This window comes from Halichoerus grypus, chromosome 9 (genome assembly GCF_964656455.1).
Source record: "Halichoerus grypus chromosome 9, mHalGry1.hap1.1, whole genome shotgun sequence".
Classification (NCBI taxonomy): domain Eukaryota; kingdom Metazoa; phylum Chordata; class Mammalia; order Carnivora; family Phocidae; genus Halichoerus; species Halichoerus grypus.
Window position 1 is genome coordinate 30,510,505 of NC_135720.1, and position 21,458 is coordinate 30,531,962.

The 21,458-nt window shown below is 36.2% G+C and overlaps 1 protein-coding gene across 11 annotated transcripts in view; it reads right to left on the reverse strand.

Moving 5' to 3' along the window:
• Nucleotides 1–21,458, reverse strand: part of EYA4 (EYA transcriptional coactivator and phosphatase 4) — a 264,743-nt gene that overhangs the window by 127,248 nt on the left and 116,037 nt on the right. For all 11 annotated transcript variants that reach the window (XR_013441109.1, XM_078054709.1, XM_036097432.2 and 8 more), the window contains one exon: nt 253–302. Coding sequence is in view for 10 of the 11 variants with exons in the window: in XM_078054709.1 (XP_077910835.1) it covers nt 253–302 (50 nt within the window). In the remaining variant the exon portion in view is untranslated. The remainder of the gene's footprint in view (nt 1–252; nt 303–21,458) is intronic.

Consider the following 21,458-nt stretch of genomic DNA (forward strand, 5'->3'; position numbering starts at 1 on the left):
TCAACTATTTCTAGAGATGTTTCTACTATCGTTCTTTAAAGCTGACTTCAATCAGAAGAATGGTACCCAATCCTTTGGATTGGATTCTGGTTAACGGTACCCTAGCCAATACAAAATGTTTTCATAAAGAAAAGTTCTTAAAGAATCTCGACGTTTCAAATCACAGTTGTATCTGCAGTATGACATCTTACTAGTTAGTTCTCCAAAATTGCCATTTTCCTTAGTGGAGTCCCGGCCTCTATTTTACAGTACCTGGAATTCTGAGCTTCTGAAACGTCGGATTCTGTGCACGTTTTCTTTACCTGTAAGAAAAGAGGACTAGTTATTCTCATATGAACATACAACTTCCTCACACAGGTTCACACACTTGGTAAAGTGGATACAGCTCTGCTCACCGAGATTTCTATAAAATAATCCCCGCATTTTCCAGGGGTAGCATGCGGTGCTAAACAGCATATTTCATTATCATCCCATATCAGCTGCCAAAGGCGCTTCCCTAGACTCCATCAGTACATAAAATGTTCAGCTGAAATGGCTTGGGACTAGCCTAACTAGGAACAAAGCAACCAAAGAACCAGGTTTCCCACTTAGGAAAAAGAAAGCCATACTGTTCTCAATTCACTAAGAAATGTTTTTCCAATTGATACCGCTTCTGTCCCCTACCACAGTGCACAATAATAAACACCAGGTTCTGGGGGCAAAGCATCATGTTAGTTAAAACATTCACATATTAATTTTCATTTTCTCAATCCAGCGGCTGTATGTTTCATATATTTCTCAGCATATCAATTAAGTTTCAGCAGGGCTCACAGACTTCTCACATATATTTGCAGTATATTTTGCAGACTGTATTTCCACTTTGTGGTTTTTAGCCCATAAAAGGTAAAGAATGAAAATAACTTTTGCTTCTAGGACTTGCTAACCATTTCTGGACAACAGTGTGTGATACATTCTCTGAAAGAAGGTAAAGCACAAATCCACTGTCTTTCACAATTTAACTTCAAGCACAGATACTTTATCTGATTACTATGGACTTAATGGTATATCATATGCAAAGTAGACTCAATTTAAAAAATTTCTTAGTTAATATGGAGCATGAACAATAAACATTTACAAGTCTACTGTTAGACACTCTGGGTATTAATACTGTGAGGGTCCATCTATGCAACCTACAGAATCCAAAGCATTTTAAATTCTAATTTGAAACTTGGAAGCGAAAAATAAGTCTACTAGATATACACCCTGGGCACACACCATGGGTGTTAACTGTGATACAAATGGCATCATTTAAGAATAAATTTTGAGGGGCGCCTGGGTGGCTCAATCGGTTCAGTGTCTGACTTTGGCTCAGGTCATGATCTCGGGGTCCTAGGATCGAGCCCTGCATCGGGCTCCCGGCTCAGTGGAGACTCTGCTTCTCCCTCTCTCTCTGCCCCTCCCCGCACGTGCTCTCTTTCTCTAAGAAATAAAATCTCTTAAAAAAAGAGTAAGTTTTGAATTTTAAAGATGCAGCATTGTCTTTCCAGCTCATAAATTCTTTCGTCCTCTGACTCAGAAGAATACTTAAAAAACAAACACAAAAATCTCCTTGCTTTCAAATATCTATGTCTTCTGCTTTCATTTCTAAGCCTAGACATTTTCATCATCTGGGAAATCAATTATGTTGCTTGATTAACCACACTCTCTTTTGCATCCTGTGTATACATTTATACAGTATGAAAACAAAACTGATGAACAAAGAGATTATTATCCCTGTCTAATCATGTAACAGCTTCTATGCTCTTAACATGGAACTCAGCACCATGAGATGGAAGGGTGAAGAATATTTTCAAGAGCAATTAGTTAAAAAGAAAAAAAAAGTTAAAAAAAGGAATACTTTTCTTAAAATATAAACAAAATTTACTACAAAACCCACAAAAGTCTTGCATCCACTAAAAATTGTCCAAAAAGAAAAAAAAATACTACAAGGGAAGGATACCAGAACAAAATCCTTATTTCCCACTTGTTCCTTCCTATGATTCTTCACCAGAAACTATATGAACTGTTCAATGAATATGCAGAATCACCTCAAAGTGAATGTTACTTTCCTCAAGGCTATGATGACTAGACTTTGGGACTGGCTGTAGAAGCTGCAGACCACACTAGCAAATTAGACATATACTCCCAAAGCAAGAGTCAGAACCAGACAAGCTTCCTATGACTTACAAAACAAGGAATTTTTTTAATACTCATAGCTTTTATAAAGCATCACTCTCCAAATAATTAACCAGAAAGTTCTGATTATTTTAATTTATCTTCAAAGTAGTAATTATAATGGCAGAGAACACATCTACTGATTATTCACTCTCTAGTACCCACTGAGTCTCAGATTCATAGCTAATGCTAAATAAGTATATGGTGAAAGACTGAAGTAGATACAGATATTCTTTATACATATTGCTAAAGCTATAAATTCTACAAAGTGATTCTTTTTAGGAGTTTCATCCATTTGTTCATGGTCCAATGAGGGAAGAATAATATTTAGAATACCATGACTGCTATATGAAAGGTCTCTGCAGTGTTATGGATGCTCAAAGAACAATCTACCCCAGCCAAAGGAAGATGGGGATAGCAACAAAGGAAGTGACTTCTCAACTGAGTCTTAAAAGACAAAGTCTTCAAAGACTAAATCTGGAGAAAGGAATTTCAATATCATGGGATTTGCCAGAGGAATCCTATTATGAAGAAGACCTTACACATGACAAAGAACTCAGAACTTAATCTTTGGGCACTCAAGACCATTGAAGAGTTTTAAGAGACAGCCTCGTTAGAGATGATGTAGAAGATAGTATAGAAGGGGGACAAAGTAAAGGCTGTAGAGACTAATAATACAACAGGAGAGAGAGTTTAAGCTCCATGAAAGCAGGGATGGCATTGATCTTGCACATTACTACATCCCTAGCCTTGAGTAGATGCTCCCAGTTATGTTCTGAATGTGTCCCCCCCAGAATTCATATGTTGAAATCCCAACCCCCGAGATTACGAAGTGGGTGGGTCTTTGGGAGGTGCTTGGGTCATCAGGGTGGAGCCAGTATGAATGGGACTGATGCTCTCATGACAGAGACCCTACAGAGCTCCCTAGACTTTCTACCACGTGAGGACACAACAAGAAGGCGCTGGCTATGAACCAGGAAGCAGATCCTCACCACACGACCATGCTAGTGCCGTGATCTTGGATTTCCAGCATCTGGAATCATCAGAAATAAATTTTTGTTGTTTATAAGCTACCCAGGCTGTGGTGTTTTGTTATGGCAGCTCAAATGGACTCAGACACTCCCCAAATACTAGTTTACTAAGTGAATCACATTCAATCCATTGGTGAGAGATAGTGACAACCTAAATTAAGACAAAAGCCATGAGGACAGAGGTGAGAGGATATTTTTGACAGATATTCCTGAGACAGAATTGACAGAATATTATTACTGATTGAAACAAAGTATCAAGATGAATATGATCTGATCTTTTAATCTGTCCTTGAAAAGAAATTTTGGTAATACCAAAGACAAAGAGATGTTAACTTATAACTTCTTTAAAATACTTCAAAAACCCCTATCTTATTTCTGAGCTGATGGAAAAAGTTAAATGAATCATTAGGAAACTTTTATGTTTATTGTGTCTTGATCACAGAACTAGAAACCAAATGGATAGTTTTACCTAAATTTGAACACACCCTCCCATCTGAAAGAGCAACACTTCATCAAATGGTGGCTGCTGAAGTAAGTATCTATGCTATTGGAGAAAGAATATCCTTACAAAATATATGGAACCTTCTGTTTTCAGTGATCACCAATTTAGTTTTGAATTTGTTTTTGAAAAAAGTCAAAACAAGCAGGCCAAGAAATGAGGCAAAATTTCATGCCCATAATTTAAATCAAATCCTAGTTTTCATAAGACACACAAGGACGTGGGCAAAAAATATGCCAAGAGGACAAGACGAATAGTGTTAAATTCTTTTAATAGGCTGCACTGATGTGAATTTTTGCCCTACTTAACATTATAAAAGTACAGGCAAAATCAAAGTGAAATGAAAAAGAATTACAAGTTTATTTTAAGAAAATAACTATTTGGTATGTAATTAACATAAAAATATCAAAACACCAAATTTTTGGAATGAATGAATGAATGATAGCAGAAAGTTTATTATATGCCAGGCACAATGCTTAGGTAGAAGCTATTTTTTTCCCAATTCATAGATGAGAGTACTGAGGACCAGGAAGATTAATCTGCAAGCAAGTTGTGTAGGAAACTTCAATTCCAGATATATAAAGGCATTTTAACCTAAAGAACCTAAAATTTTAAGAACCTAAAATTCATAAACATCCAACCTAAAATGTTTAAAATGAAGATCAAAATGTCTTGTTATTTACAAGTTGAATTTTTACTACAACATAACAATGGTAATTGCTGTCATTTATTAAGCAATTACTTTTTTCCACTCACTGTGCTGGACTATGTATATATGAAATCTCATTTAATCTATGAAGACAGGTGTGATGGATGAAATTCTCCTTTTACAAATGAGAAAACTAGCGCTCAAAGAGGTTAAACAACTTGTCCAATGTCCCACAGCTAGCACTAACAGGGATGGAATTAGAACTGAATACTATGCATCAAGCCTTTCTTTCTCTCCTATGCTAGATCTGCAGGTTGCTTTTAGTAAGTTTTTTTAAAACTAAGAGTTGAAACTACCATCCCGTCGGGGGGGGGGGGGAACATTTTTAAAGAATCTACTAGTTATTTCTTATAATACATCAACCATTAAAGGAATCTTTTTTTATTTATGTTATGTTAATCACCATACATTATATCATTAGTTTTTGATGTAGTGTTCCATGATTCATTGTTTGTGTATAACACCCAGTGCTCCATTCAATATGTGCCCTCTTTAATACCCATCACCAGGTGAACCCATCCCCCACCCCCCTCCCCTCTAGAACCCTCAGTTTGTTTTTCAGAGTCTATAGTCTCTCATGGTTCGTCTCTCCCTCCGATTTCCCCCCTTCATTCTTCCCCTCCTGCTATCTTCTTCTTTTTTTTTTTAACATATAATGTATTATTTGTTTCAGAGGTACAGGTCTGTGATTCATCAGTCTTACACAATTCACACACTCACCATAGCACATACCCTCCCCAATGTCTATCACCCAGCCACCCCATCCCTCCCACCCCCCACCACTCCAGCAACCCTCAGTTTGTTTCCTGAGATTAAGAATTCTTCATATCCTAAAATTTGTATGGAACCAGAAAAGACCCCAAATAGCCAGAGGAATGTTGAAAAAGAAAAGCAAAGCTGGCGGCATCACAATTCCGGACTTCCAGCTCTATTACAAAGCTGTCATCATCAAGACAGTATGGTACTGGCACAAAGACACATAGACCAATGGAACACAATAGAGAACCCAGAAATGGACCCTCAACTCTATGGTCAACTAATCTTCGACAAAGCAGGAAAGAATGTCCAATGGAAAAAAGACAGTCTCTTCAACAAATGGTGTTGGGAAAATTGGACAGCCACATGCAGAAGAATGAAACTGGACCATTTCCTTACACCACACACAAAAATAGACTCAAAATGGTTGAAAGACCTCAATGTGAGACAGGAGTCCATCAAAATCCTAAAGGAGAACACAGGCAGCAACCTCTTCAACCTCAGCCACAGCAACTTCTTCCTAGAAACATCGCCAAAGGCAAGGGAAGCAAGGGCAAAAATGAAATATTGGGACTTCATCAAGATAAAAAGCTTATGTACAGCGGAAGAAACAGTCAACAAAACCAAAAGACAACTGACAGAATGGGAGAAGATATTTGCAAATGACGTATCAGATAAAGGGCTAGTATCCACAATCTATAAAGAAGTGATCAAACTCAACACCCAAAGAACAAATGATCCAATCAAGAAATGGGCAGAAGACATGAACAGACATTTTTCCAAAGAAGACATCCAAATGGCCAACAGACACATGAAAAAGTGCTCAGCATCACTCGGCATCAGGGAAATCCAAATCAAAACCTCAATGAGATACCACCTCACACCAGTCAGAATGGCTAAAATTAACAAATCAGGAAAAGACAGATGTTGGCGAGGATGTGGAGAAAGGCGAACCCTCCCACACTGTTGGTGGGAGTGCAAGCCGGTGCAGCCACTCTGGAAAACAGTATGGAGGTTCCTCAAAAAGTTGAGGATAAAGGAATCTTTTAAATTGGGCTACGGAAATATCCTGTCTTTATCAAGCACTGGTAACATTGAAAGTCCATATCAGCAAAGTGAAATAGGGTTTTAAAGAAATTATCCAAATACCTCTAGCATTCAGTGCTGCTACCAACACACCAGCAACTGCAAAAAAAGGTCTACATGAAAAACAACTTCTGTGCTTTTATTTGGTGTTTTACATCTAAAATATCAGGAGCGGCTCATTCAGAAGAGCTTTAACTAAATGCACTGGGGTGTACTAGGTATCATTCTGGGCATGGAGATGAACCAGACCGGAGGAGTCCAACAGAGAAGCCCCTAGCCACCTTTAGCTATTTAGAACTTACAGAGCAGCTACTCTACACTGAGATGTGCTGTAAGTGTAAAAGGTACACAGGATTTCAAAGAGTTAGCATGAAAAAAAATGTAAAATATCTCAGTATTTTTTATATTGAGAAGTGAAATATTTTTAGATATACTGGGTTAATAAAATAATTTCCCATTTCTTTTTGTTTTTCTAAGGCAGCAACAAAAAAACTGGAAATACATATGTGGCTTACACACTATTTCTGTGGAACAAAATTGACTCAGACCCACAAAAACCTGCCTGCATGGATCACTCATTCTAGCGGAGACGACATGCAATAAATTTGTAAACAGGTAAACAAAGATTATGTCGGTGGTAAGTTCCAAGAGAAAGCAGAATAAAGGGGAAGAGAACACCGCTTAATAGTTAGACAATTATAAAAGTAGTTCTAATTTCACATACTAATCATCCTTCCAGTTTTTAGGCTGTATGTATGTAAGTAATGTTAAGTTGTATTTTTTAAATGAATTGTAAAGAATGTGGGATTTGGTATTGAGAGTAATCAACAGTTTCAATGTCTGGAAAATATATGCAGAATATATCATCTCTAGAGTTTTTTCATTATGACTATTACACTCAAGTATAAAAATCACCTTAAAATTTTTCCTATTTTCTAACCACTACATGCTTTGAGAAGCTTACAATCTTCTCAGGAAAAACAGAATTAACTCATTTTAAAAAATTGCAAAGAACAAGTTTCTTTTATCCCATCCACCATCTTCTAAAAAAGCTGGAGCCAATTATCCCAATTATTTTCTACTTAATCTTGCTGTTTGTAAATCCTGAAACATTAAAGATAATAAAAAAAAGAATAGAATAATAGATGACATTTTAAAAAGACCTCTTTTGTAACTTCATGTTGTTTTGAAATGAACCTTAATGACTAAGTCTTAGAATATAATATACAGTGATAATAAAGGATCAATCCTGCAATTATAAATCCAAGATGAAAACTTCAGAGACGAAAGTTTGCTGATGTAATGAATAGCTCATTATACGTATTTTTATGGATGGTGTGTAAGACAATCTTTATTTCTTCTCTAAACTGTGTAGGAAATATAAATTAGATTTGAATACAGTATGTTTAAGAAAAAAAGGATAAAAAAGATATATAAAAATAAAATTTGTTCTCCAAATGCAAATTATATTATAGACTATTGCATAGAAAATTCTTTGTAAACACAGAAAGTGACACAGAATTATTGTCAACAACAAAAATTTAGATTGTCAACTTTGGTTGTATTTCAAATGTGAATAAAATGCAAATCTTACTGAATAAACAATATTTATACAAATACTGTAACCTGTCAGTGCCTATAGCATCTTATATTGACGTCCATGTTATAAAATGTATTTTATGACTGGATTGGATAAAGTTATAAATAATTTCCCAATAAAGCAGAATAGGTATGTAACTTCAGTTACCTTTAGGTTCTGACTTAGTGAAGATAATAAAATAAAACTGAAATATCAATTGTTGTGACATTTCTCATATTTTCTAATACTTTAGAAAGTTGGTCATATCTGAATTCCAAATTACATAATGGAATGAAAAAGTATTTTCTTGTAATTATTCCAGCTGTATTCTAGGAATATAACGTATGCTCTCATTAAATACATTTTAATTAGATGACCCTTTTAAAAACATTTAATATTTTACAATTAGCTGAACCAGCTGATACTTTCATGGGCTTCCTCAGATCATCTTGTTCTCAGGTTAACAGCGTTAAATAAATATGAATTAAGATATGTCCCTTTTTACTTCAGAATGCATATAGTAACATAACTAACAAAATATAAAACTAGGTGTGTGAATTAATTTTTAAAAATTGAGCCAATATAATAATAGAATATTCAACAAAATACCTAATTTTTATTATGGAGGCTTTTGCCAAAAATTATTCCAGTATTTATTTACTTGGAATAGTCAAATAGAATATATGTTCATTTTGTAAATATGATATTTACAAGTTAATACCACTCTAGAACTTAGCATAGGATGTATACTTTAATGAGATAGTCTAGGATATTTGTGCAACCAAGTGATTATAATTTATGTTGAGAAGATCAGCACAGAATTCCTATTCTGCTAGTAGCCCCAAACAAATACACACTTAGTCACCATCTAAACTGGCTTCAACTAAAATGTCTCCACATTCCTCAACAAGACCTATTTTACATTTTCCTATGTGCTACAATTCATTTCTTGACTTCTAAAAACTTAAGGCATAAAAACATCTTTGGAACACAAAGGTTGTCACGTAGAGTTTTTAAAAATGTGTCACTGTTTTAATAATGTCCATACAAACTGAGAGGCTTCTCAAAATAAAATAAGTAATGTAAAATAAAATGCCATTGTGCCAGATGGTGGTCAAAAAATTAAGGTCTTGGGGACAGACTTTACAAAAATCTAATTACTAAATAATCTAAATCTACTTTTATAAAGTGTCATTCTAACTTAGAAACAAAAATCTTGCAGTTCTAAAATGCATACATTTCTGAAATCCTTCTCATGAAGTTTGGAACGTTTCTTTACTCTTCCCTTTATTCAGTATATTCTTTTCAACCTCTTTAACATTGCTTCCCCAAGCTTCTCCCCTGCACCACCAAGTATCATTTTCCCAAAGCCCAAGTTATTCATTTATTATAAAAGTGAGGGAACTCTACAATGTAACTGGAAATCTGCATCCATTTCAGTTCATAGAAAAATTGCCATATCCTTTCTTTAACTGCTATACATAGATAAAATACAAAGATCCAATTGAATACTCCGTTTTTAACTACAACAGTAAACAAAATAAACATATATACTAAGAACAGTAGGGTTAGAGTGCTAATAAGTAAAAATCCACAACCAAAAACCTGAAGTAGAAATTATTTTACCCCTCTAATATTGGACTGTCATGGGCAAGATCTTACTTGATTTCTGGCCTTGAAAGCAGGGGGCCTTCCAGGACCCAGGTTTGGGGGAGGGAGGTTATACAAAATCACCCACTGGGGAGGAATTATATTTTAAAAGTAAAAAATGCTATAGGCTATAACTCTTCATCAACTACAATTGTCACAACAGCGTTCACATTATTTGAGAGTTCATTGCAAGGTTGGATATATTTAAAACGCAACTTAGTAACAATGACTCAGGGAAGCAAAGCATGATTATATATGTACAGCATATAAGTATTAAATCAAACGTCAAACCTCATAAGCTTTTAGAATTTGGAAGCACATTTTCTCCTTAATTATGCCAGAGCCCTTTGTCACCTGCCATAAACTCCACATACACTATATGAAATATCCAGGAAAATTTCAAACTCCTTCTAATGGTATGTTTTTTCATTATTACTCAACAGGGACTATATCAAAGGTAACATAGTACTTAAAATGCCACAAAAGGAACTATAAGATGCCTTAACATATCATGTTACAGCACATATGAAAGGTTTTTTTTTTTTCCTTCCAAGTTTGGAAATGAGACTAGACTGTTCAACCATGATACTCTATCTAAATATGATAGATAAGTCTTAAAAGGATTTTTTTTTTGTCTCACAAATGTGTACTATAAAAACCTAAGAGATATTTACCCATAAATCTTGATCTCATTTATACATTATGTTTACATGTTTCTTGTCCTGAGTATCACAAAGCAGACAGTATTAAAACAACAAAAGAGCAAAGTGGAATATTCAAATCTAAACCAAGAACTAGTACTTAACAAACATAATGTTAATTTGGTAGAAGCCACTGCAATTAAATTCAAATTGCTGACTCTACCTTACATTTTCTCAATGTACCAGGAAAGAATAATTCTACCAATCTTAAGTATAAAAATCTTTTAGCTTTAGATTTCCCTCCATTCAAGCCAAGATTTATGAATTCACACAAATAATGCCTTAAAAATAATCTTACGAATTGACCCTATTCCCTTAGATAGAGAAGTCTTGCTAATGTTTTTGGCAATGTCTTCTGTATCTTTCTGGGGTCTCCCCCCCTTTTCTTAGATATTGGAATGTTTTGGCCACAAGGTTAAGAAAAACTTCCCCATTTATCATGACCTGCCAAGCACAACAGGCCCCCAGACAACGCAGCCTTCTACCACTTAACAAACTCAGCTCATCTTAGCCATGAAACTTCAAAAGAATTTGGCCACAGGCATAGATTAGCTATCATTTGTTTTGCAGCATAAATATCAATCATTCTGTAACATACTCTAGTATTCCTAACATCATCTGTCTATTAAGTATAACTGATAACTGAACTTTTCAATTTGAATGATAACTAATATAGAGATAATCTGGTTTATTAATATATAATTGTAGAATTTATGTGTAATAATTTTAGTAAAAGCTTCTGTTAAAATCTTAGTTTGAACCATATATATATAAACTCTAAAAGATACTTTCAGTTAATATATAAAAACTCTCCTAATGTGTCCAAAGGTATCATAGTAACTTAAGGAAAATTGAGAAATCCTTTGACTTTAAAAACAAATTGATGGATAGAATATAAACAATAAAATGTTAAAGGCGATTTTAAATTGAATGGCATATATCTGTAGATTAATTTGAAGATTAATTTACGTATAATGTAAATACTTCTGGCACTTTTATATTGACTTTTAAAAAGTATACACAGAGCTGTATTTCCAAATTTTGTAAATTTTAAATTCTTGATCTCCCATTAAAATGACAACTTTTATAAAGAGAAAATCCTGGGATTTTGGCATCAAGTTCTTTATTTTTTAACTAAACTACATACAATAGAAAAAATATATTTGTAGCATTATTCATTTTAATCATATACTTTTTATAATTTTAGCAACATTTTTCAGCTTTAAAATCTAAGGTAGTTTTATATTAAATCCATCTTGCAAACCATTGTTATAAAAAGCTTATAAATCACCTTTCCTTAAGTTTTAATCCTAAAATGAAATTCCTCATTAGCAGAGTTAATAAAACACAGATTGTGACATAATTTACACACTAAAAAACACAAATTATAAGATTGCTGCCTGAGTAGATTTTCTATCAAATTAAATTAACATTTTGAATTACTTGCAAGCTAAGAGCATATGACAAAACAGTTTCACATGAAACATTTCACACATACAAATATGTGATATGTGATAAGAAGAAATATTCCTATTAACTGTGTAAGTTCAAGTAAAAACTAAGCAATTTATTATAAGCCTTTTTTAAATATAGAAGTTGATTCCTTACATGGAAGTAAGATTTAGTCAGGTAATTTCACAGTTTTTGTGGCCCTAAATATTTATCTATCATAAGGAATGAAGTACCCTCTGCAGTCTCAAAGTAAAATTGATCCACACAGTGGTTAAACTCAAGGGTTAAAGAGTAAAAGAATTATAAATTAGGTCTATCTGTAGTGAAGGTCTCATTCTAGGTAAACCTAATAAATAATTGAAATATACTTACGATTTTTTCCTCTTTGACCTCAATTAAAATGGCTTTGTGAGAGCAGGTTCTAAGGACAATTTATCCTGGTTTCCTCAATACACACTTAAGTCATCTGGCTTTTGTATTTCTTCAACAGCTGCATTACCTTCAAAATTGGCTTGCACCATTTCCCCAAAGCAAAATGTAAGACTGCCCCCCGACACACACAACCACCTTCCTTCTGTGGGTGGCTGCGAGCTCGAAAAGTCAGATCATACAATTTTGAAAATTCTAACAACAGTAATTTTTAAGAACTTAGAGGAAGAAAGAGAAAAATCAAAGTAGAGATTTTTAAAATTCACTTTTCTCTGTTTTCCTTCTCCTCCCTTCCCCCCTCCCTCCTTCCCTCTCTCTCCCTTTCTCTCTCTCTCTTCCTCCCTCCCTCTCTCTCTCTCTCCCTCCCTCTCCCTAAGTTATAACACAAAGCATTACAGGTTATTGGTATTTGCTTCTGTTGCCATTTTTGATAAGTAATATTTTTATAGTTTAGAAAACTTTTGGTGAAAAAACAAACACTCAAAAAGCAAAATAAGGTAGTGCAACATCATTGTTCAATTAGACAGGATTTCAGAAAATCATAACTGCAATCAAGGAAAGGAGCAGGAAACCGGATAGTGCTGACTGATGCTCAGTAGACCCTGGAAACCAAACTGGAAAACTTATTGGCTGTGATAATTCATCCTCTCTCTCTTCAAACAGGTTCCCTAAACAATCTAACTCTAGCAATAAATCAGTGGTCACAGACACTTAGAATTAGAGGATGTTTTCTCCTCCTGAATTGTGTTTTTTTCACAAGAATAATAAAACAGTACTAAGAGAGCAAAGTTTTCCTCAGCTGTCTTGAATGAAAGAAATCTTTTAGATACTGAAATTATTCTGACAATTTGCCTCATCTTAGCCCCTTGATGCAGCAAAGTAGCAATTCACACGCTTTCTTCATGAGATTCAAAGATACAAAAATATATTTAAATAATCTAAACCAAAGCATATCAAAGGCTTCTACATCAAGGTTCTCAATCAAAGTACCACTCAACTGCACATCAAACTGAAGGTAAAACCAACTAGAAAGTTAAGATATTTTTTAAAGAAGTTAAACTTGATTTTACTATTAGCATTTCAGGGGAAAAATCCCATAAAAATAAGGAAACATTTGTTCTCTTAAAAAAATATAAACACTTATCATTGAGATGACTACATTTGAAATCCAATGAAAAATCCAAATTTAGCACAAAATTTCAAATCAAAAAGTATCCAGAAAGAAAGTCTTTCATTTAAATAGATGGTGTTATTTTTTAAAAATCCTATAGCATGCAGCTATCAAGGAAAACTCCTTGAAGTCAACTATTAATATTTTCTAATGAAATGTAATCTATTTATTATCAATTATTGCTTCACCTGCATTTCTCCTAGCATTAACATAATGTAATCATGTTTTATGAAGTAAAAACAAAATGCATTTAAAAGTTTCAGCATGGGCAGATTGGAGATTTTCTTTATACTGACCCACTTGCTCAATTTTATGTACATATTTCTTCTATCATCCTTAGACTAAAACTGAGAAAAATCCAAACAAATTATTTTAGTTAACATTTTTTTCTGAGATAGAATTGCCTATATTTAAACATATGACCCACCACATCATATAATAGTCATTATAATGTTTCAATCAAAAGCTAAATACAACTTACCTCATTTAAAGTCCCAAAACCTGAAACTAATTCCAGTTTTATTTGGAAGTAAGTTTTGTGTGTGCATGAATGTGTGTGTGTGTGTGTGTGTGTGTGTGTTTGTGTGAAGTTCAACAGCCAATAAATTCCACTCTCCAGTATGAGTAGAATGAAACCCGGTTCGAGGATTACACAATACTCTGAAAGGTTTATAGTCTCTAACCAACATCCAGGTAGCGTTAAAAACACCTTGCTCTGGCATGAACCTTCCGGCTCCAGAAGCTGTGTAGTTATTTAGGTTAACTAGGAGGACACCTGGAGAGTAAACACTCTTGGCTCCAGCCAATGGCTTTCCACGCCCTTCTGTTTATAGTAAGATGACTTGCCATCAGAGGTCACCCCCATCAACAGCACCTGTCTTTCAGTGGGCATACAAGAAACGGACTGCCTTTATCCTGACTTCTAAACTACTAACCTGCTGTCCTTACAATCCACTGTTCTAGTTATTTGAAGAGTTAAATCCCTACATTAAATTTTCTAAATTAAATTTTACTTTAATTTCTTTTAAAGCAAAACATTTCTGTAGAAAAAAATACCTCTTGACAAGTTAAGGATTGGTCCTCATTTAAATAAGGATTGCATGAGGATTGTCACTCCATGTCCCAAACCAGCATTTTGGGTTTTGTTCCTTTTAGCGTTTTTGCTTTTTTTTTTTTTTTGATTGAGGAAGAAGTCCTGCAAAATTTTACTTTCATTATTACATTTCTCCATTAAGTACAACATTTTCTTCTTCCCTTAAGCACACACACAGGTATGCTGACAAAGTGGGAAGATAATTACAGGCATTTTTATTTCATTCATTCTTTATGTAATTTTATTTGAGGTAGAGGAAGGGATGATCACAATTATAAATATTTGCACAGAGGTTATCATTTTATGTAAAATGTTCTCTAAAACAAAGCATTTTATGTATAACAAGGAAGAAAAGAGATGTTAAGTTCTAATAAAATGAAAACAAAGAGCTAAATTCAAGAGATAAGGATAATGCAAATTAAGTCCCTTCTCTGACACTGAAGTTCCCCTTCTTTCTAATTTATAAAAAAAGAATTGTTTTCTTTAAAGAAAACAATATTATGGAAGTTTCATTCCTTCCCCCTTTAAAAATGTGTCCTGGAGATCTCGAAAGACTAAGCTCATTTGGTAAGTTCCTCCTACAATATTTCAATGTAGCCTTTACAGACATTATGAGAATTACTGCCTCCAATTTGTCTACATAATTCTGGGATGATTTCTTCCACTTTTCTTGCTCTCTAAATGGCACAGAGAGGCAAAGCTTTCAAAATAAAGACCGACAGCCAAGGGGTAAACACAGCTCAATGGGAGTGATTTGTGGCACGTGTTTTTTGGGAGTCGTTTTCATTTTCCATGGAGGAACTGCGTGAAAAGCCCATCTCCTACTTCAGGTTTGGTCAGCACTCCAGAAAGCCTGGTGCCCTGGGGACTGAAGACGGCGCTGTCTTCCCATAATGCTGGCTGCTTGCTGCCGCTGGGAAACTGGATAAGTGTAAACAATCCACCTGCAGCACTTCTCAGCCCAGGTTTGGATGCCACTGCAATACTTTCTTGACAGAGAGTTGTCTGGCTCTATCAGAGTTAATAAAATGTGCTGATCAATTATTTGAGAGGCCTCATTTTGACAGATCCAGTGCTTTGTTCCTAGGATGGCTGGATGACTGAAAGGAATGTCATCTTTGCAGCCAAAGCTTAAGTAGTTAGAGCTTCTTGAGAACTGTGGTATACATTAGAGTTTTTAATGTCAACAGAATATGCTTCGGAAATGGCTACTTTCTTTAGGGACTGTAAGTCATTCAATATTTTCTAAACGTGGAAGAGCTCAAGACACATTCATTGAAGCAAAATCTATGTCTGTTCCTGTTACATTAGAGACACGATGAGCCGTACCTAAAACCCTGAGAAGGACAAAATAAGTTCTTCATGAATTAAAGAAGGCTGGCTAGATGGTAATCTTCCCCAATCTGGGCGTGGGGGGGCCGTGAGGAAGAGGGTCAGTAAGCAATGTGTGATGAAAACTCTGTAAATAAGGGAACTACGAATGTGAAAACAAATGTCATTGGTAGTTACAACTCTCTAAGAGTACAAGTAACTACAATCCTTCTGGTGAAAAATATAACCTTTATCTCAGCTTACATTAGGTCTTCAACGTGTTCCTAGAATCATAAAAGTAATTGGTGTACCATTACTTTACACTGTTTAAACTAAGGAGGAAAATTATATTGATTTTTTAATAATATTTATGAACAGATTGTTGAGATGCTCTCCCGCCCCCAAAGTACTGCTACCAACTAATTACATGAACAGGAACAAAGATAAACTGTTCTTTCTTTAAAAAAAAAAAATTATTTATTTATTTGAGAGAGAGAGAGCACATGGGCTGGGGCAGGGGGCAGAAGGAAAGGGAGAGAATCTCAAGCAGACTCTCCGCTGAATGCTGAGCCTGACTCAGGGCTCGATCTAAGGACCCAGAGATCACGACCTGACCCAAAATCAAGAGTCCGACACTCAATGGACTGAGCCCCCCAGGAGCCCCAATAAACTTCTTTCTAAGTATCTCTTTCCCCTCCTATGAAACAAATGTTTCCATCTCAGAGTGTCAATAGTATAGTATTTTTTCAATGCAAACCACATATATTTGAGACTTTATCTATCAAATATATTCCATTGAACAATGATTGTTTCCATTACCCACACTTAAAATCAAGCAGATAGCTGTCAGTAAATGCTAATTATTATGAAATAGCCTGTAGGTTCAACTGAGTTAATAAAATAGCCAACAAAGGAACCAGATACATTTAAAAGCCAGTAGAGCCATATTGTGGGTAAAATGCCTGGTTTCCCTTTTATTTTAAAATATTGAAAATAACACTTTGACTTCCAAAAACTACCTTTCAGTGATTTACGTGCAGTCTGTGAGGACCTGCCCCACATCTGACAGGAGTGAAACTACTATGACCTGCACAAAGTCGATGCACTCCAGCAGCGACCTGCACAGTGCTACTGAGCTCGAACTTGTTAAAGGCATGAATACCCTTCAAAGTAACAGGCAAAGGGAGATGAAGTTCAGTCAATCATAACACCTCTAAGCTTTCATAGAAATCATATAATTTTTTAAAAAAATTATTTATTTATTTGAGAGAGGGAGCATGGGGTTGGGGGGTGCAGGTGGAGAAGAGGGAGGGGCAGAAGAGGAGGGAGAGACAGAGGATCTCCAGCAGACTCTCTGCCAAGGGCATAGCGGATGCAGGGCTCAATCCCATGACCCTGAGACCGTGACCTGAGCTGAAATCAGAAGCTCGATGGCTCAACCGACTGAGCCACCCAGGTACCCCTCACATAATTTTTTTTTTTAAATCAAGAAAATAAATCAGGTACTGCAGTTTTAGGAGTGCATACTTCCAGTTCACCCTAAATACTCACTCTCCATAAAGTCTTAACAAAAGGTCGGTGCTTTGGGGCTCCCTGTTCTTCCTTTCTTCCCCACCCCATGGCATCATTTTTTGTACACTGTCTAGTCATCTATCAAGCACCTACCCTCTCCATAGTTAAAAAATGCCTCCAGGTTCTTTTATAGCATTTCTTGTCACTTTTCATTAATGTCTGATTCAATATTTAGACAGCTTTGTAATAAGTTCCAAGGAAAGATATTAAAAATCAAGAGATAAAGCAGAGCCAACATGGGAAAACAAAAGAACACTAAAAGTACAATCACGTAATTCTGACAACAACCAAAAAATCATAGAAAGGGAAAGAAAAACAATTTAAAATGTCTGTAGGTACAATAAACTCCCAAATCGCTGGTTTGGAAAAGCCCATATGGAATCAAAACTAAACAACTACCACAAACTACAACCACCTCCTTAGCTAGGTTACTGATGTGGTATCTATATTAGAATACAAAATATATTAGAATACAAAATATATTAGATAATTCATTATAACATATATATTCATATATATATATTCAAATATATATATTCAATATAACAAAATATATTAGAATACAAAATCCAATACCTATTGGTTTATTTTAAAATAAACATTTAAGCAAATTATGCCCATGCCATTGTAGAACACCATATAGTAATCAAAGCAGTAATTATATTTGCCATTTGATTAATCTTCCTTCTTTTTCTGGTAACACTGTCAAACTCAAGTATATTCAGGAGCCAAGTGGGTAATTTGGAGGAGTGAAGCTGGTCAAGTGGAGGCGGGGCTATTGGCAAAATGCATGATTTTCCCTGAACCACTCAAATTCTGTACTTCCTCCCTAGAAAATTCATGTGTTTTCAAGTCTTAAATGCCATCTGTATGCTGTAGATTCCCAAATTTTCATCACCTCCTGAGATCCATCATCTGGGTTCCAAAGTTTCACATTCTCCTAATTTATATCTCTATATAAATATCTCACAGCCATATCAAACTTTAATATGTCCAATGCTAGGCTCTTTACTACTCCACCACTAATCCTATCTTTACTGTCCAATATTTTCCACATAAATAAAGCCAAACACTAGAGTCACTGGGTCCTCCTTTTCCTCGAACTCTGTATCTAAATTCATCTATGCAGCAGAATTAGACCAACCTGAAGGATTAACCTCAACCTTGTCCCCCAGAGTACTAGCCCAAATCAGCTAAACAAATCTCATATTAAAGTCAACTTTTAGAAAGCCAAGTGGCTTTACCCTTAAGTTTCTGAATTGACCCTTCCACCTAGTCTTCAGATATCAATGAGCCCCACACGAGGAAATTTAGGGCAATTCTTAACATCCTTTTTTTTTTTTTAATTTTATTTTATTATGTTATGTTAGTCACCATACAATACATCATTAGTTTTTGATGTGGTGATCCACGATTCATTGTTTTCATATAACACCCAGTGCTTCATGCAGTACGTGCCCTCCTTAATACCCATCACCAGGCTAACCCATCCCCCCACCCCCCTCCCCTCTAAAACCCTCAGTTTGTTTCTCAGAGTCCATACTCTCTCATGGTTCATCTTTCCCTCTGATGTCCCCCGCCTTCATTTTGGAAGGGAATTCTTAACATCCTTAACAATCCTGGCCAGTGATTTGAGCCTGGGCTGAATACCAGCAGGATCAAGGTGGTATTACTGATCACTTCAGCTAAAATCAGGAACAAATTTTATACCACCTTTTCTAATTGGAGACAGAGATAATGGTCCACAGGGCACACATAATAATGAGTCAATTACTCCTCCATAAAACTTCCTTGAGTGACCAAGAGTAGCTTCCCTGAGTGACCAAGAGGAGCTCCACATTCGGCAAGTGTATGATCTACAGTCCTAAATACTTGAATGTCTCTTATGACATCCCTAACAAAGAAGTCTTCTAAACAACAAGTACAGTTCTAAGAGTACATAAAGTCCCCAGAAAGTGGTTTTTATGACATTTAGGGCCCTACAAGTAGGATCAACATCAGTTGGGGAGATACATGCAGATGGTGCCTCCAATGTGGCTTCTAGGTCAGTTAGCAGGGCTTATGATTCCCAGTTCAGCTCCAATAACTAAGTCTAATTTGGGGGACCAATCAGTTCAATCTCTATTTGTCCACACCACCAACTAGTGGCATTTATTTGTCACATAGAATGAATAACAGCCACGGAAATGATGGGGAAGAAAGACATCTAAATGTGTTCATATGCTTTTTGCATGAGAGGTGGAGGAGTTGGGCCACCTTCTGCTGTTGTTGATAGACTCCTTGGTCAGGTAAGGGGAAATGGTGCTCAAATCATGGCAGAGCCATCTACCAGGGGATAGCAGAGCTAAAAGTCACTTAAATTTAAGGTGCTTCTAACAGTATGGGAGAGCCACACTAGGGCAGATTCCTTCAAGAAGAAGGTTCCAGGAATGGCTATGAAAGATCAGTAACATCATTAATGTTTACTGGATCACTGTACCTCCCAGGTCTAATGTTTTCTAACCACAGATTGTCATTGCCCTTCCCCTATCACCACGAAATCTTGTCCTATTCCAGTAGCTACTACTTCACCTTTTTCTAATCATCCCCTACTTACACAGACCTTTCATCCAGAAAGGTCAAGAGCAAGAGGACCAAGGCTATTTTTATAAAACTTACTCAGGCCATCAAGGGAGATATCAACATCTAAGAAGAATCAGCAAGCATTTTACTCAATCAAGTGATCAATATCATTATGATCCAGGACAATTCAATATAACAAGAAATTTCAAGTGGCTGAACCAATATAAGTTTGAATCCTCTCTTCCCCTTTTTGACCAGGCTGCCAGCCAGAGGGTGTACCAAACAGGATGATCTGGGGTAGCTATTAGGGGAAGGAAAGACTCATCACATCTAGGAAACGTCAGGATGATATCCTAAATCTTCAAAATATAAAATATGGTATAACCTCTCACCCCTCCCGTCCTTATCATAACTCAGGAAGTGTCAAGAGATGATTTGAAACTGGGGCCAGCTGGATTCAGTACCCACAGTGTCTTACCAATGTATGTGGACCAGAGGAAGTCAGAGAGGCAGAGTTATCTTTAGAGTTGATTTTAAGGAGGCTGTTCCAATATTCCACCACACAAAATGCTGTGGATGACAGGGAGCACAGAAGGGCCACTGAATACCTTCCCAATCAGCCCTGGCTTCTGTGACAGAAGGTGCACCATTGTCAGACTTATCTAGATTAATTCCGAGGGTCACAGTGGTGTGGCTGACGTTGGCTGACTGGAATAGACCAGCAAAACCATAACCTGGAAAACTGTCAACAGCAGTGAGGTATCATCGACGTCCCAAGAGGGGGTCCAATGCAGTCAATTTGTCAGGAATGGCAGGAATAAATTCCCCCCCCCCCCCCCCCACTGAGACAAACAGGTCAACTGTTAGCATGAGTCATCAGTTTTCCATGCCAGTCATTCCACATGGAAACAGAGTGCTTTACCTCCTGCTCAGTCTTTGATTGTGGGTCTGCTGCATGTCCTGTCCAGTAATGAATCCAGGTAGCAAGGGCAGAAGTCTGGGTGCAGACTGAACCAGCAGCTTGATTCCAATTGGTTCTTATCAGAGAACAGGCCCTGACCATAAACGTCTTCATGAATGACCCTGACAGCGTAACCATTTCCACAGCTTGTGCCCCCCCCACCCCGAGGGATGTTTTTAATCTGCCAGTTGGTAGTTTTTCAAATGGCAAACCAAAAAAATACATCACTGGCAACACGCCCAGAGACAGTAAATATGTAATAAGATTTATCAAAGGGAGTATTGGCCAGCACTGTAAGAACTGCCTTGAATTTTGCACACTGAGCAGAGACAATATCCATTTTCTGCATAGCTGATGCTGAGCCTGAATAGTCACAGCAGCCCAAACCTAACTGAATTAGGTTTCAATTTAGCCAATCCATCAGTGACCAGGGCCCAGGCATTTAAAGGAACCTCCTGGGAGTCAGGAGGTAAAGTTTTCCCTAAAGGGAGAGTTGACACTTTTTCATGTGAAGTTAAGATGCTGCTGGTGTCAGGCTGCTTGCATTCCTGACCATGTCATTTTTTTTTTTTTTTTTTAGTTTTTGATGTAGTGTTCCATGATTCATTGTTTGCGTATAACACCCAGTGCTCCATGCAGAAGGTGCCCTCCTTAATACCCGTCACCAGGTGAACACATCCCCCCATGCCCCTCCCCTCTAGAA